Source organism: Punica granatum, chromosome 2, assembly GCF_007655135.1.
Source record: "Punica granatum isolate Tunisia-2019 chromosome 2, ASM765513v2, whole genome shotgun sequence".
Lineage (NCBI taxonomy): Eukaryota > Viridiplantae > Streptophyta > Magnoliopsida > Myrtales > Lythraceae > Punica > Punica granatum.
In genome coordinates, this window is record NC_045128.1 from 7,913,673 (window position 1) to 7,932,003 (window position 18,331).

The following is an 18,331-nucleotide window of genomic DNA, read 5'->3' on the forward strand; positions in this document are numbered from 1 at the left end:
TGCCATGGCTCGATATTCTGCTTCAGCAGACGAACGAGAGACTGTTGTTTGTTTTTTCGTCTTCCATGAAACCGAACACCCTCCTAGAGTAATAAAATATCCTGTGATAGAACGACGAGTCATGGGACAACTTGCCCAGTCTGAATCACAAAACGCTTCAAGCTCAAGACTTGTAGGCCGTAGAAAAATTCCTTGATCGGAAGATTGCTTCAAGTAACGAATAACCCGCATAGCAGCATCCCAATGATCTTGGCGAGGCTCCTGCATAAATTGAGCTAAGATGTGGAGAGAATAGTTGATTTCTGGCCTTGTAATGGTCAGATAGATAAGTCTCCCAATCAGCCGTCTGTACTTGCCAGGATCCGATAATAAGTCACTGGAACTCGTGGAAAGTCGATGACGCTGCTCCATGGGGAAAGATGATGTCACGATGCCAACATACCACATTCGGTCAAGATATCGAGTACATATTTCCATTGACTGAGGAAAAGACTAGAATTTATTCTAGTAACTTCAATACCAAGGAAATACTTCAGAGGTCCCAAGTCCTTAATACGAAAACATTTATCCAAATATCCCTTAAAAGAATCACAGTGGCTAGAGCTATTGCTGACTATGATTAGATCATCGAGATAAACCAGCACCCCAAGAAATATGGCACTTTGATGATAAGTAAATAGGGAATGATCTGCACCTAATTGAGTGAACCCATACTGCCAAAGAGCATCAGCGAATTTCGAGAACCAATTTCTCGATGCCTGACGAAGTCCATACAGAGTTTTGCGAAGTCTGCATACCTTCCCACTCTTCGAAGTAGAGAAACCCAGAGGTAATTCCATGTATACTTCCTCTTCTAAATCTTCGTGCAAAAATGCATTGTTTACGTCCATTTGATGAATGATCCATCCTCTTGCCACTGCTACCGTCAATAGAAATCGCACAGTTACCAATTTCACCACTGGTGCAAATGTCTCATGAAAGTCAATCCCCTCGACCTGGGTGAAGCCCTTCGCAACCAGTCGAGCTTTATAGAGTTCCACACTTCCATCCGCTCGACGCTTCACCTTAAAAACCCATTTGCAACCAATAGGGTATTTACCGGTGGGAAGTTGTTCAATCGTCTAGGTCTTATTTAACTCAAGAGCATGGATTTCTTCTCCCATTGCCTTCCTCCATCTTTGATCTCGAATAGCCTCTCTATAAGATGTAGGCTCTGTATTGGAGTTAATTGCAGCTACATATGCCTTGTGATGATTATAAATACTGGAATAATCAATAAATATCTCAATGGGATAGAACATACCTGAGAAGTCCGAGGAAGTAGGTGAGTCAGGGAAAGGGGTCTTATGGCGAGCAGTATGAACAATGTAGTCCTTGAAGTGTTTGGGTCGACTAGAAACCCGTTCAGATAGCCGCAAAACCCGTTCATCGGAGGAGGCGATGCTATTATTTATAATCGCCAATCCCTAGCCAAGGGCTATTGAAGGAATCAACTGAGAGAGAGTTGCAGCATCTCCCAAAAGCTCAACTTGTCCGCAGCAATCAAATGGGGAACCGAAGGACTGGCAGCCATACTGCTTCTTCTTCTTCTTCTTCTTCTTCTTCAACGTCGATTTTGAGGCTATCACGAAGTCAATTTGAGGTTATCACTAAAAATGACGTCATAACAACTTCATATCGAGTTAAAAAAAACTTCTTCTTCTTCTTCTTTGACATCGATTTGAGGATATTACTCAAAACGATATCATATTGAGTTAAAAAAAAAAAACTTCTTCTTCTTCGACGTCGATTTGAGGCTATCACGAAGTCAATTTGAGGCCATCACTCAAAATGAAGTCATAATGATGTCATACTAAGTTAAAAAACTTCTTCTTCTTCTTCGACATCGATTTGAGGCTATCACTCAAAATGATGTAATATTGAGTTAAAAAATAATTTCCTTTCTTTTTCCTCTTGCCCCAAAGCAGGAACATCCTGATGTATACTTGTCAATGTGTCTTAGATCTGTTGGTAGTAAGTTATGTTATGTTTGGATTATGGAAAACTTTTGATTTCTATTTCAATGCATAGTATTGTTTCATTTATTCTTAGATATATAAATGTTCTTGCTCACAATAGAATTGTCTTTCCTGTATTTGCCTCTTTGGTATTGGAGCTCTCTATTTCCACTTTACTCTAGGGAGTCAATTGCTATATGTATGTCAAACCCATTAATATGCTTGTCATTAGTGATCGACATTCGATCTCCATGTAAACTGCATCAGGTTTTCTTTACTTATTGTAATTACATCAATATACTGGTGCTTCATTGGCTAAAATATGCTTTCCTAGATATGATCTCAAATTTGCTTCCATTGATTTTGGTTGGATTGGAATAGAAAATCTCGCTATCAGATCCAACAATATTCATACTTTCTTGAAACTCCCTAAAACCACCAAGGATGGAGCTTCGTGGAGGACTACGTGTTTTGGTGGTTGATTCAATTTCCTAGGACTGCGACAAAACTGTGTCATTGTTGATTGATTGTGCTTTTATAGGTAATGTAATACCCCGTATTTCTTTTATGAAATGTCCAAACATTTCCTTTCTGCCAACCGTTTTGTTGGTTTCAAATTGGTCAGGTTACAAGCAACTTATTTTACGGACCATTTATTCTTCTGATTTGTTATGGAAATGAATATATAATAGATTTTAGAATTTATTGAGTTTTCCTTTATTGATTAGTTAGATATGAAAATTTAAGAACAAGATTTTTCCTTAATTGCCATGAGTCTTTGTCCCTTTAAATGGATTCCATGTCATTCCTTTTGTCATTCCCTTAATTTTTCTAACATGACATAAATGTATTTGGAGTAATTAGTGTGTGCTTATTAGAAATATTTCTTTTTGATAGAAATTGCAATCAGTAAATTAGCCTTTTAATACTTATTTATTTATTTGTTTTAGCAAGTCTACTTTTTTACTAGTCATCTTACTTTATTCGGTCCTTATTAAGCTATTTATTATACACTACCTTCATTCTCTCTAGGAGAGAGAGAAAACAATACTTGGAGGGAGGCCTTGAGATAAGCTATGTTTAATCTAGATTTCCTCCCATTTTATTTTTCTCTTACCTTTTCTTATCATTTTTTTCCTTACAGAAACATGTATTGGTAATACGAAGCAAGCAATCCAAACGTTATCTGAGGCTGCCCATCATATAATAATAATTGCGAACATATATGATATCGAGGATGATGCATTCAGCTTCCTAGAAAAAAATATGTGATAAAGGAATCCCTTCGATCGGTAAGTACTGCATATATTGGACTTAATATAACAATATCGATTACTACCTTTTTCTTTTCTTGGTAGGAAATATCAAATATAACCCATTTTCATGTTTGCATTTCAGTTCTTTCCATGGGATGACCAGAGAATGGTGAAAATGGCCATAAATCGATGTGCCATACAGTGTATGACTAAGCCAGCTAGTCATTGTTGTTTAAAGAACATTTGGCAATATGCTTATATAGCTCAGAAACAACGAGCTCAGGCACCTCGAGTGGAAGCCGCAGTAGCTGAATTGCCGGGAAGAAAAAGAGTTGCGAGAGTCTGGGATGTGGATGATAGTTATATGCCCTAGAGACGATATATGTATTTGGATAATTCCTATTTATGGCAATGATATTTATTCTGTTATTCATAAACAACAGTCTAAATCCATAAGATACTTGGCAGATGTTTCATTTTCAAATAGTTGAGAATATGAATGACGGAGTATTCTGGTACAAGTTTCTTTGAATTGTTCGTAGGTGTAGGAATTTTAGTTGGGCATTATCATTCCGGATAGACCGGCACCTCTGTCTGTATCTATGATTAGTATACTAATGAAGATGGAGTAGTGAGTCTCATGCTATTTGAAATCTGATATCGAGACAAACATGTGGATACTTATAGAAATAAGTGAATCGAACTGTGATGCGTAGATAATATTGGCATGGTGCTTTAGTGTTGACTATTGTCAGTGAATATTATCTAGACTGTATTTGGGCATATAGACCTTACACCTGAGATGACATGGTTTTCTCATATATGGATAATTAGGATTTGCTCATGCTTATATACTTGTGCTAAGCATGGGTATCCGGCAGACGGTGGTCCTAGTTAGTTATGTATGGAGGTAGGTGTCCAATCGAAATGGAATTCATTGACCTGGATAAATAAGGAAAGATCACATGGGTTTGAGTTCTGTTCTTGATCAGGAAATCCCTGGCCAAGGTGGACGGACTTAAATAGAAAGGAGTTTATAGTTTAAGCTTCTATAAGAGTTTTTGGTTTAAATTCTATTGATATATGAATAAAAGCTCAAAAGTTCCATATTTTCGGCTATGAGGCTTGACATTAACCATGACCTTGACTAGTTTTGCAGTGAAGGGAGTCAAGTGCAACCCCTTCGTCAAGGATTTATGTTGATATAGTGATTCCAACTTCTCCTACACCTTCAGTGTCGAGTTTGGATGACATACCTCTCGTATAACTTTGTTAAACAAGGTGAATTGGATGGCACTCAGAGCCTTCGATATCACCGTCTTCTTCTATTTCAGTGACAAGGTCGCGGGCAGCTTCTTCCCTCCTTCTAGTGCTCCCTCAAGGCCATGTTGCACCGACAAAGCCTTCATCTTGATCTTCTATAGCTCGAAGTCATTCAATCACTCAAATTTCTCCACCTCGAACTTAGCTCCCGACATCTTCATCCTCTCCGAGACCACACTCTAATACCAACTTGTTGGAGAAGAGTGTTGATTCGAGGAATTTACACCGATAAGAGAGAAGAAAAAACACTAGGACATACGTGGTAACACCTTCATAGCGAGGGAAACATTCATGAATTAAGCTAAGAGATTCCACTAGATCGAATGGATGGAAGGTTACATACTCGAGATCATACTCGTATTTTCCTGCCCTTGTTACAAGACCCAACTCCGAGAATACCTCATAATTCTCACCACTCTCTCACTCTATGAACCCTAGAGAGTCCAAGAAAGTAAACCTGAGAACACTCGAGAAAACTATCCATGATTCTCACACAACGTGTTGTCTTGATACAAGACTTTCTCTCCTTTAAATAAATACAATACCTTCCTAATATCTCAAAGATATCCTAATATAATCTTAGGATATTTTCCCCTTTGAAATATTCTAAAAATACTCTAGAATTATCTCTAATACCACTCATAGATAATTTTCTACATTTAAATATCTAAAAGATATGACGAAATCCCTACAAAATAAGAAATATAATCTCACAGCAGAATCTAAGATCTCTTCCCTTCCTTTTTTGTCCAATCTCGTTACTGCTTCCAGTGTTCGAGTCTTCGGATTCTCCACTAAATATGAGACATACTCAACAGTACTCATCAATTAACGTACATGGTACGTTGGACATAACCTAAATGGGGTTACATGCCATTTCGATATAATGCTCAAGGCATAGTACACTTCCCCGATTCTGAATGAATATAAACGAAACCATCCAATGATCATGCCTCTCGGGAATACTACACCTCCCGAACAGCCCACCAGCATTATCGTGGTTTTAAGTGTCGCATGAAGATAAACCACTTCAGGCAGAAGCTCGTGTAGCCCTCCTTGCCCTCAACATAGCCGCAAAAAGAGGAATGAAGAAGATCTGGCTACGCTGTGATGCCCTGCTACTAATCGACGCCATTTTGCACACACAAAACTCGCCGTGGGAAATTAGGAGTTTAGTTTCGGATATTTGTAAAACTCTCGAACTCTTCTCGGATTGATTATGTTCATGGATCCCTAAGTCAGATAACTCCCTAGCTCATGACTTAGGTCAATATGGCTCGATGTCAAATTTTCACTCGTTCTGTACTTTTCAGGGGTATCCAGACATTAGTCTAGGAATCGATATAAACACAACCACCTTTTTATTATAAAATTACATTATTCAGCCAAAAAAGAAACCATCCAATGCGAGAGTTGGGCGTGACCGGGATAGCTAGGCGCCCAGGCTCCAAAACTTCGATTGCGCATGATTTGACTAATTTAAATGAAGTCGTTTCCTTAACTTAGCAGAAGTCTCGATTAATGTTGACCAGTTAATCCCGCAATGGACCAAGGCAACCCCAATGCCTACCGGACAATCTTATACTCATAGTTAATTATTGAAAAGTTGTAAATATACCTAATTTTAGTTTAGATATGATAAAATTTAAAATAAAATAGAAGAGTTGAAGGACAATATTATCTACTTAATATTATTTCCCTTTTTCTCTTTTCTCTAATGCGTCAACTTCTCCTTATTTTATCATTTCCTCCCCACTTCCTAATCCCATGATCTATCACATTATTTTTTTTTCTTTTTCAAATATAATCTTTAATTCTTACTCTTGGTTTTTGTTTCCTTCCTCTTCCAAATTAATCTATCAATCTATCCATAAACGTATTGAAAAAAAATCATTATAGTTGAAATGCAGTACGTGTGGATTAGGTTGTGCTATACATCGGTATGTTTCTAGTAGTAATAAAAGTGTGATTCGCAAAGGGAAGTCTACCAAGCAATCCAATCGGGACACTTGACCTGTGCTAACTTGTAGTTGCAACTAATATTATCAAATAGTTATACACGTTATGCATACATATGGCTTATAGAAAATCATATGGATTTGTTACAAATATCAATAAATTACAATATTTCATTCATATTGGATATAGGCGAATTATTCCAATAAATAAATTAACTACGTCTAACAAAATATAAAGTAAATATATATGGGTAAAGTAGAATAATTCTGAAGTATAAATCAAACTAAAATCAAAGTAAAAAAGGAGGGGAAATATTATATATATATATTTTATATAATAAATAAATATTATGTTAAAGAAAATAAACATTAATATAAATAAAATAAATTTATAAAAAGTTAATCATTTTGGGTAAAATATAAAAGATAATTAATACTCTAAAGTGATTGATATCCGGGTAAAATTCCTAATGAAAATTTAAGTTATAGACTTAACACTCACGAAATATAAGAAGAAAAATTGAATGATCTTTTGTATAAATTATTCTTATATGAAGAAGCCATCTCATTGTGAGGTAGAATTTATCGGTAGATACTTTGCCACTTGAATCTTAGTACCTGATGGAGGTCTTAACACACTACATTGTCCGGGCAGAGAAACAACTGTTGATCTTATACTGGGACATTTAGAATTTCTATTATGCTGCGTTTAGTTTCAAAGTAGGATTTTAAAATTAGATTTTGAAAAAGAGTGGTATAAATGAGATCCACCCTTTGACTTTGTATGAATTATTTTGTTTTGTTATGAAAAAAAAGCGGTATAAATGAGACCCACTCTTTGATTTTGTATGAATTATTTAATTTTATTGTGGATAGAATTAAATTAAAGTTGTAATTTTAAAATTACATTTATAAACCAAACAAGTCAGTAATAGCCGACTTAGTTTGCTCGTGGACAGGTCACAGGAGAGCCTTGTTGGTCGCTTATTTAAATGATGTTGAAAGGTTCTTTAAGGAAACAATCGAGAACAGGTGAGGCGTCCTATCTGTTTCGGAGACTGCATAATGCTATGACAAAGAAAGTGACTGCACCATAATCCGCTAACCTCAACATGCAAATCTACCGACCGGAGAAAATTACAATTGTCCTAAATAATAAATTTAGTAACAAAATTTGTCGTTATATCTCATTATTGGAGGCAAATTTAATTAACACTTAATGACTTTTATTAATTGTTGTTAATTTACCTCTATAAATCTAAAATGACACAGGTAAATGAGGCAAATTAGCCTTTTATTTTTAATACTTTTAGAGGCAAATAAATGTCTTTTAAAAGCAAATATCATTGTTTCTAAAAGGAGTTTTTGTTGAAGAGGGAGAAACAGTGAAACAGATGCTAAAGAAGGCCGAAGCAATGGAAACATTTCGTGACCCGAGTCAAGTCGAAGTCCGGACAGAACAGGGTAGAAGAAAATCAAAACAATCCTTTAAAAAATTATTGGGTACCATAAAAGAACTGTTTTTTGGCACCAGTACGCATGCCAATCAATTTTTTGTGTACAAATCTCACCGTAAAAAGTTGATGCATATTAGAATGCGGAAGAAAGAGCAGTTTTTTAAAGGAAACCAAATTTTTTAAGCTGGGGAAAAAGCGAAACAGATGACAAAGAAGGCCGAAGCAATGGAAATATCGTGTGATCCGGGTCAAGTCGACGTCTGGACGGGATAGTTGAAGTCCGAAACAAAGCAAAAAACCCGTTATCTTCTCTGGAACCACACGTTCGTTTCATTCCATTTCTCTGTCCAAACAGAAGAATTATAAGTTCCTCCCTGTAGCTTAGCTTGAAGCTCTGTAAGACCCGCCCGCATACGAGAAAAGAAAATGCCAACCTTGAACTTGTTCACCAATGTTCCAGTGGACGCAGTCGTCGCCTCCGACATTCTCAGGGACGCAACCAAAGCGATCGCCAAGATCATCGGCAAGCCCGAGTCTGTAGGCCCTGGCTCCTCTCTCTCTCTCTCTCTCTCTCTCTCTCTCTCTCTCTCTCTCTCTCTCTCTCTCTCTCTCTCTCTCTCTCTCATATGTTCCGTGTTATATACTCTGTATGAAGGTAAGCTGTTCGACGAAACTGCTCACTGAACTTTGGGAACAGAGTTTGCTTCGTACTTGATGAATTCGCTTCATTTTCTTGTTGGGTCGCTTATTTAAAGATGTGGGGTTTCTGTTTCTTTCGTTGTTGAGGAACAAATTGCCCGACTGCTTTGTCTTTCAAATCTGCAGGCTCTTATCTGGAGAGCAGTCGAGCCTCATTGCCCGACTGCTTTGTCTTGCTTTAGTGTTCTTTCAAATGTTGTGGCTGGTCATTCTTTGAGCTCACATGAGGGTTGAATAAATATGATTGCGCGGCTTCATCTTCCGGCTTCAGCTTTTCTTAGACTGGCATTAGTTACATCTTCGTAGTCTTTGTGTTTGGTCTCTTTGTCATTATTCCGTACTTCATCACATTGCCTATTCGGGTTTGTACCTGTTCCTTCTGTTTGATCTGTGGGCATAATGTTCTCATGGGGGGGACAATTGACTTAAATTGTAAGGTTTGCTTGTCTTTTTGTTCAGTACGTGATGATATTACTCAATGGGTCGGTGCCCATTGCATTTGCCGGAACTGAAGCACCTGCTGCTTACGGTGAGCTGATATCGATTGGGGGACTTGGACAGAGTGTTAATGGCAAGTTGAGTTCAACTGTTGCAGAAATTCTCCAAACCAAGCTCTCCATTGATGGCTCTCGATTCTATATCAAGTTCTATGATGTCGAGGTGGGTCATACTTATCTGCTTTGTGAGCATCATCTTCTTTTTTTATTTCTCTGCAGCTATAAGAATTCAATAATTTTCCTGCTGCAAATAATAAATATGTATTTTCCATCAAATGTAATAATGCCCACCTGCTTGAATTTCCTTCATATTCTGCTATCTGCTTCTAATTAAGTTCTTCAACTAGCTCATGTTTAGTAAATTTTCTTAAGATTGCACTAGATAGAATCTGATAAGCTGAGTGGATCTCTTGCTTGCGAATCAATTTTAATTCAAGGGGTGCTGCAACTTCCATTAGTTTCTAAATTAAAGAAATTCGTATTTTGTTTTTCCCGGGTCACCCATCAGACGGTGAATCTAGGAAATGAGTCTGAAATAAAGAGGAATGCTGTATATTAGCTTGGCAGATCCACCTCTAAATCTTATTGTAAGCTTACTAAAAGGGGAAGACCCATCAAAATCTTTTCTAAAATTCTGTATGTTTCTTGAAGAGTGCTCCATGCTTTCAAATTCAGTAGCATCTCAATGACAGATTCTTCCACTGGCTCAAGATTGATCAGGTGTTTTGTTCTACAAGATTTGTTGCATACAGCACGTGCACCTTAAACTATTTGTTTTGATTTTCCATGGGAATGGGAAGTCCGATGGTCTGTGTTATCTTTCTGATGCAGAGATCATTCTTTGGATTCAACGGTTCAACATTTTGATGGGCATCGCAAGAAGAAGCTTTTGCAGGACGAGATGAAAACCACATTCATGAACTTGCAGCTTCATCAATCTTTGCCTTCATTGTAGAACAAAATAAATAAAACCCCTTTGTATAATCCGGTTGTATCTCGGGCCGTAGTAGTTAAATATAACATCTGTAACAGTTTCAGAAACATACTAGCTTGTAGTCCCTATAGATTAACATCCAAAGAATCCTTCCTTTGTTGGATCTAGTCCTTCAATTCCTTCTTTCTCTCAGCATCATTCGAATCTTCATTTCCTGGAAAGTTGGTAGAAGTTTTCTCTAGGTCAATATACATATCGCACAAATGCACCCACAGGAAAAGTTGAGCAAAACACATTTTGTTCGTTTGATCTCATCCGACAAATGAAACTTGGACAATGAGAACGTGAACAGAAACAGAACAAAAGATAGAAGAATGAATCCGACAGGAGGACAAAGTCGTATCACACTGGAAAAGAAAAGATCACCCCAGCAGGGATTAGTTCCGAGTTTTGGCCAATAGGCTGAGGACTCTGCACTTGAGGTAGAGCTCTGTAATGGGCAAGGGCCGAGCTCTGTGGCCCAATATCCATGCGAACCCGGATCCGATACCGACTTGCTGGGAGCTAGTTCTCTTCTTATTCACAGAGGGGAAAAGACCGAATATGAAGCCACTAGAATCTCTTGTTTGGAGCTGCAAAAGACTTTAGTGTGTTTTGCGAGAACCTACTTTTGTTAGAAAAAGTCTAATATTTTATTATTAGTCCATCCGTGAAGTAAATTTAAAGCAAGATCGGTAAAGTCTGAGAATTTTCATGTCTGTCAATCAATGTAAGTCTTCTGCTGGGAGATAGCTCTCTTCTTATTCGCAGAAGGAGAAAGACCGAACATGAAGCCACTGGAATCTCTTGCTTGAAGCTGCAAAAAAAACATTTTGTGTATTGGAAGAACATACTTTTGATATAAAAAGTCCATTTTCTATTATTAGTCCATCCGTGAAGTAAAAGCAAGATCAGCGAAGTCTGACAATTTTCATGTCTGTCAATCAATATCACCATTATGTTGGAATATGGCCCGTTGAGTTTGTATCTTGCCTTCTTAGATGGGTCACTACCCACTAGTGCTAGAGATTCTAGACATGGAAAATACAGTTATGCACATCACGTGTACATTGTCTGTGGACATGGAATTGTGTTGCTGGCCATGGTACATTTGAAAATTTTGCCACTTTCGGTGTTCTTACATTTTGATAACTTTGTTGCAGGCAGAGAAGACTTCAGTTCTTTCTACTTTGATCAACAGGACAAATGCACAGGAATTGAAGCGGATTGTCATGATAATTCTTAAAGGTAATCCTTTTTAATGAGTGTTTTTTAGATTCCTGTTTTTAGTAGTCATTCCTTATGGTTTCATATTTCTGCTGTAGATCTGAAGTTGGGTGTAAGTGAAAAAGAGCATATTTCATGAATTTCATCAGGATGCTGAGGACTTGTTTGATGTGACAGGTAATCTAAAGCTGGTCTGTGAGAGGCTAAGGGATCGGAGCCAACGGCATAAGCGCCAGGTTGAGTTCAGATACGGCATAATTTTTGAGAGCTCTGTTTTTTCTGGACTGGAATTTGAATCTTGTTTGACTTCTTCTGTACTGCAGTATAGCTTGAGTTTTAAGTTGCATCTGGCTTGTTTTTCAATTTAAATCCATATCATGACCTACAATTTGTCTCCGCATACTTGTAAGGTACGTGTAGCCTTTTCTGGATTGGCAAATCAAGGGACTTCATTAAGGAACCATATATCATGGTGAACTTTTCAAAGTTACTATTGCTAGTGGAATTGCATGGAGCTTATACTGGGTATTGGCCTATTGGGTGCAGGATATAGAAATTGGGAAACCAGTGCGCCCCCAACTTGCAATGAGAGTTGGTAATGCTGCAACAGCTTGGAAAAGGGTCTTATTCAATGAATTTTTCCGCAGCATCATAACAAATGGGATATATATATATATATATCATCTCAAGATTGCACTACAGTTGCCTAATGGCCATCACCACGATAAACTGATCCACTTTTCCAGGTTTTTTCACATAGATGGATGGTATCCTTGTAGTGCATCCTCTTAACCTTAGAATAGTGGATTATATATTATTTTGATTTGTAATAATTTATATGATTATCATCTTACGGATAGCTTCATGGGAAAGAAGTGATCGTTGAATGCAAATTTGATGGCGATCGCATTCAAATTCATAAGAATGGAACTGAGGTGCATTTCTTCTCCAGGTATATATCACATTTACTGTACTCTTGTTTAGCTGCTTCAAATATTTTTATTTTATTTTTTGGGGTGATTTACAATCTCGTGTTTGAAGTATACATATGGCATCTCCTTGTTTGGTGTGAAAGCTGTGCAATGCTTGCAGGAGCTTCCTTGATCATTCCGAATATGAGCATGGGATGTTGGACATTATTGTTCAGAGTATTCTGGTTGATAGGATGGGTTTTACTTGCTGAAAAGGACAGATCCTAAGTTGCAAATCCAAAAATTGAAATCTTGACTCACTTGAAGCAATAGACAGATGCATACAGAACTTGTTTTTGACCAAGAACACTTTGGAGGTTAAAAGCCTGATGGGTTAAAAGCATGATTCCCGAAAGTTCTAACATCAATGTACACATTAATATTTTTTGGGTCCAAAAGAGCCATGGTTTAAATAATGCATACATTGACATTGAGATGGAATTACGCTAGCTTGCTTATGGACATCTTAAGGATGCTTAGAAGAAAATCAAATGCTGGAGTATATTGTCCTATACTTAGATTGGGAGATGCAAGTCAAGGGGGTCAGCATATCATGAGAAGCAACTATGTCAATGGATCCAGTGGAAGTGTGACCGTGACTTACATTTTTAGCAAGATTAGAGGTGGCTGTAGCTTTTCCTAATGTAAGGATGATTCTATATTTAATTTGCTCCAAATAGATAAGTGCTGCCATTGCAGCATGTGATTTATTAATAACTCAAATAAAAATAAATAATTTTAAAATTATTTTCTTGGTTCATCTCCTTCTGTCTTCAGGTGCATTTTTTATGGTGAAATGCTTGTATGGGACAAGTGTTCGAATTGTTTCTCTGAGTTTGGTTCAAATCAAGAAATTGGTATTTTCCTGGTTTTGATCTTGGCACTATATCCATAATTTCATCCTTGATTTTTTTTTTCAATTTAATTAAATGTACTGTTAGAAGCATGGTCCATTTACTAATCTCTTCCCTTTCCCATCAGCCAAGGCAGCTAGGGAAGGACTTGCAGTGATAGACACTAGACAGGTTTGTAAACATGTTATCAACTAAATTTTTTGTTGAGTCGACCTTAACTTGAAATTAATTTGTCATTGTTTTATCTTTGCAGTTGTGCTTTTGGCATTCAAAGGCTTGTCAACAGTGATTGATTGGTTCAGGAAATTAGAACCCATTTGTGAGAAATTTAGTTGTGAGTAGGTACTGGAGCATACATAACATCTGAATAATGGCTTAATAGGATGTGGATATCAGACAGACCGACCTTTGATTCACTTTTCTAAATTGTGGATGCTTTACACTTTCAAATTCTCATTTTCACCTTTGGTGGAGCTGTTAGCAAGCCAGATGAAACTTACTCTGATGTCATCAAAAAGAAAGGAAATGCTGTTTGAAGACCATATTCAGTGGCTCAACTCTCTGCTCCTCTGCTGTGAGATCTATTGCAAATGATATTGTCTCTTCGGTAACACAAATAGTTTTCCTTGGAGCATCTCCTTTTTGTCTCTCTGTTTGTGCAAATCTCAACTCGAAAATATTGGTTCTTGTCAACAAATAAGAGTTTACGTTGACATTTACTATAACCAGATGTTGCATTTGATAGTCTTTATTCTGGGGATACCAGTGTCATTCACCAAAGCATAAAGGCATGAGCTTCTTCGAAAAGTTGCGAAGCCTACAAAGGGTCATTTGGAAATCTTAGTACCTGATGGGGGTCTTAACACACGACATCATCCGGATAGAGAAACAACTGTTGATCTTATACTGGGACATCCTGAATTTCTAAGAGTAATACCTGACTTAGTTTGCTCGTGGACACGTCACAGGAGAGCCTTGTTGGTTGCTCATTTGGATGATGTTGAAAGGTTCTTTAAGGAAACAATCGAGAACAGGTGAGGCATCCTATCTGTTTCGGAAACTGCATAATGCTGTCTGAACTAATAAACTGCTAAAATTGGGTGAATGTAATAACTTTATTTCTTGTGCAATGTTAAATTTTAATGGTGAAAGTTTGAAAAGGTCGCTCTTTCATTATGGCAATTGATGATTTAGTTATTCTCTATTTTTCCTTGTTTGTTGTGGCTTTAGTTCTTCTTGCTATTATTTTATGTATAAACATGTGGCTGTCACTTTATTGTATATTATTTCAATAGGATTTCATGTGGCTTAATTTTCTTAAATTTTGGATGCCGAAGTGCTGTTAGATACATATTTCTGTCGATCAATATGGAATGAATTGGTGGGCTTGCTGGTTGAGTTCTTGAAGATTTGGCATCACTTTTACAGCCTAAAATTCCTTCATTGATTCCGCAATTTGTATGTATATTTGCTTTCATTAGAACTGCTAGTTGTATTAATCAAGGTTTGTCTTCTTACATAGAGATGAAGGAATTTTCTTGAAAGACCTTGGTTCCAAATGGGAACCAGGTGATCGGAGTGGAAAGTGGTTAAAGCTAAAGCCGAACTATATTCGTGCTAGCTCTGATCTCAATGTTTGTTGTCATAGGTGAATATCTGTTTTTTTTTACTACGTACAGCTTAACAATTTGAGGCAGTATATCCTCGATTGCTTAGGCCATAACATTGTTTTCTTCTCATCGTTCCATCTGTAAGAGGATATTACGGCTCTGGGTGTTGTGGAGGGGAGGTGATTCCAGCTCTAATACATAATCTGACCCTTGATCTGCAATTAGTGCTGCTTTGGGTGGAACTTCTATTGATTCATATAGAAATACAGGTAGCTCAATTCTTGGTTGGTCTTGCAGAACGTCCTGCTTTAAATACATGTCCAAGACGGTACTTTCCTTCAGCAACCATTCTCATCTATACCCTTGACTTCTTGGGTATTATATTGCTGCATCTGAAATATACTTCCAAGAAAAAGGTCAATAGTTATTCATTTCATGGACTTCTCTATTTATTTTATTGGGTGAGCTTATCTATCAACAGTGGCAATGCAGCTTATTTCAACCTTATGGTCGTAGGATGGATGAGGAACCACTTTAGAGTCTAAATTATAAAAGTGACTTGGATTTGATATTGCTATATCTACTGCCCTCTAGTGGGTCTTCCTTTTATTGCTAAATCCTGATCCCAGAGAGGAACTGGTGTATTGAGGTTCGAGACATCCATAGCCAGGGGAATGCTTGTGCCGATTGGATGGCGAGACGAGCTTTAAGCCTTTCCCTTGGCTCCCAGTTCTTTGTCCAGCCCCACAAGGGCTCAGAGGCACTTCTCATGGGTGACGTAGTTGGGGTCTCCATGCCCCGCCATTGTACTCCTTAGTCGTTTCTTTCTTGTATTGCAGGCTTCAGCCTCCCAAAGTACCAGAAAAAAAAAAATCCTGATCCCAGGATCAACCATTCTAATATATCACAAAATGAAGGATAATGGATCTAACTGCATCAATATATTGCAGTTTCATATCCTTCTGCAGGGTTGGTACAGGGCTTTCAGATGCTGTTGTGACCAAATTAAAGCCACGTTTCAGGTAATTCTTGCCTTTCAGTGAATCAGGGTTGAGATTGAGCAACTTGTCCCTTCCATGGATGTAAGAAAGAACGTTAGATTCTCGTTTTACTTAATTGGTGTAAGATCCATTGACATGAGAAATTGGAAGTAGCGTGTGAAGGAAGATTATACTGGCTGTTGGAGTATAAAGATGACTTTAGTCTGGCAAGCCAGTGAGATTTGATGAAAAATAAATGCTTTATATTAAAAGACTTTATTTGACTACAGTTGGCCCCTTTTTCTCCCTCTTGTCTGGATTCAAAATATTTTCCTTGAATGATTATTTTTTTCCAAAATTTGCTTCCTGCTTTTCTGGAGGGTGGTCTAACTTTTTCTCATATTTCTTCAGGAAATATGAAATACCCGAAGAAGGGACCCCTGAGCTTTCATTAGGTTACCAATCACTTGAAGGAGAGACCAGATGTCCGGGTGGAAAGCCCTGAGAAGTGAGTGATCTGAAAATCTTTCCCTGACTGTACAAGCTTATATACTTGAACATTAATATCATGATTTCTTTTTCTTTTCTTCATTTATGTTTTCCTGTTTGTTTGCAGTTCTGTTTATTAACTTCTTAGTGGATCTTTCTTGAAGACAACCAGAACAGAAGATCCAGCTGAGGCTTATCCGAATCAGAGGAGGTTGGGCCTTGAAGTTCATTGGGGTGGTGGGAAAGCAAGCAAAAAGTCTTGCTCTCGCAGATGCTACACACTTGGTAGTACTGAAAGTACCGGGATTGGCAGCAGGCTTGCATGCACTAACTGATAGGTGCGTCTTTAAATTTTGTAAACAGTCCTCTTGGACATTGTTCCAAGCAGTAGTATGTGATTGCAAAATTTGTCTTTAATGAACTTCCAAGAAAAAAAAAGCCTCTCTGTGAGACACCTCATAGACTGATGTATCTGTCTGCACAAAAGCACAATTATTTTTATCTGATAGTAATTTTTCAATCAGCAATCTATGCCTGAATGAGCAGGTAGCTTCTAACCATTGAGTGGGAAGTCATGCACAATATTTACTTGGGGGAATGGGAGATGTGTGCACTAGGAGTGAACTTGAATTGGTCCCTTAGCTAAAAGCAGAGAGCTTCAAGTCTCACTCTATTTTGTACCGCTTCGGTGCAAAAGAGAAGCAGCTTCTTGAGAAAAAGCAACTTGCATGTCGTGAGTTAGTTCAAAATGGTTGGGAGACTGCTTAGAGAGTGATCGGAAGTTGCCCGAGGACCCATATAACTTACACCTTGCAGTAGTAGATGAGTCGGTCAAGATATATGAGTTGGAAGTTCTGCTCTCTCTTCCATCGTAAAAGTTCTTGTAAGTTCTAGAATCTATCCCTTGCAGAAGAGGTTTGTGGACAAATATATTGTCCTTTGATGCTTGCTGAATTTAGGAATCACAGTATGGTTTTGCAGATGATGAATGTCTTTTAGAAGTTTGCTGATGTTTCTCATCTGTACATAACTGAGGTGTTTGCTTTAACATTTTGTTCATTAGATGAGGATAATGTAGAAGATCGTTGTTCCGATTTGGTTCCAGTGGAGAAAAACGGACTGCTCCCCTTTCTCTTGAGCAGGAAGATCTTAGTATAAGACACAGAGTCGAGGCAGGAGAAAAAAGGAGCAGCAACCTCAGATAGAAAGACCAATGGCAAACAGAAGGAAAAAGATGTAGGCCCTCTAGTGCAACACACAACAAGAGGGAGATCAGGCACTGAACAGGGTTGTTGGACAAGACCGCATCTTGGAAGAACCACCCTCCCAAAGATACGCGATAATGGCGTCAGAAGCCTCACTATCAGTTGTGGTTCGGAATCGATAGTATTGAGAAATTCGAGCATGAACAGAAAGGATGAGCATATCAGAAAGAGTCTGTTGCCAGTGAATGTAAATAGACATTGTCTTGTAAGTTCCAACTAAACAACAGCGTCGCATTTTCTAAAGCAAATATCAGAAATTCGAACACAAACAGAAAGAGATGAGCATGCTCGATACGGATCAATTGTGTACTAATTTTTTTCTTTTATTCAACAAATAAACCAAACCACTGGGAGAAGAGTACCCCCATGGTAGCATCCTACACAGAATTAGACAAACTAAATGAGTCAAAGCAGAAACCAAACGGGGGGAATGCGGAGCTTAACAAGTACATCAGAAAGAAGCTGCTTGGCACGTGCATCTTCGGGGAAAGAGAAGGGCCTCCTACGACCTTGTTCCATGTTGAAGACTCCCATGTCAAGATCAGAGACCGTATTAATGTTGTTACCCCCGTTGTTGTCCTTATTCTCATATTGGTTGTCGTCTGTGTAGTATATAGAGTTAGGCTCGAGAAGCCCACCCGCAGCAAGAAGACCCGACCCTGCAACGCAGAAAGCCGATTTGCGCCCCAAGAATATCACGTCATTCTGGAGCTTTTTAACCCTTCTGCACAAACAATCAGTCTGACGTTGTTTCACGTTTCTTCTTGTGCCAACC

At 38.0% G+C, this 18,331-nt stretch overlaps 1 protein-coding gene and 2 long non-coding RNA genes across 4 annotated transcripts; 2 read left to right on the forward strand and 1 right to left on the reverse strand.

Moving 5' to 3' along the window:
* Window positions 1-8,190: 8,190 nt before the first annotated feature.
* LOC116194248 (macrophage migration inhibitory factor homolog) lies at window positions 8,191-10,288 on the forward strand. Its single transcript, XM_031523009.1, has 3 exons — window positions 8,191-8,528; window positions 9,150-9,350; window positions 10,019-10,288. The coding sequence occupies exons 1-3, from the start codon at window positions 8,418-8,420 to the stop codon at window positions 10,052-10,054; spliced, it is 348 nt and encodes a 115-aa protein (XP_031378869.1). The 5' UTR covers window positions 8,191-8,417; the 3' UTR covers window positions 10,055-10,288.
* LOC116194249 lies at window positions 10,038-10,897 on the reverse strand. Of its 2 annotated transcripts, none has more exons than XR_004154389.1 (2): window positions 10,548-10,897; window positions 10,038-10,335 (listed from the first exon to the last, which is right to left on the reverse strand). It is a non-coding gene; the product is annotated as an uncharacterized LOC116194249 (long non-coding RNA). The 2 variants fall into 2 exon arrangements; XR_004154388.1 differs by having other exon boundaries at window positions 10,528-10,897.
* Window positions 10,898-11,143: 246 nt separating this feature from the next.
* Window positions 11,144-17,348, forward strand: LOC116197764. Its single transcript, XR_004155097.1, has 7 exons — window positions 11,144-11,408; window positions 11,565-13,002; window positions 13,136-13,215; window positions 13,340-13,383; window positions 13,466-15,844; window positions 16,214-16,310; window positions 16,456-17,348. It is a non-coding gene; the product is annotated as an uncharacterized LOC116197764 (long non-coding RNA).
* The last annotated feature ends 983 nt before the right edge of the window (window positions 17,349-18,331 follow it).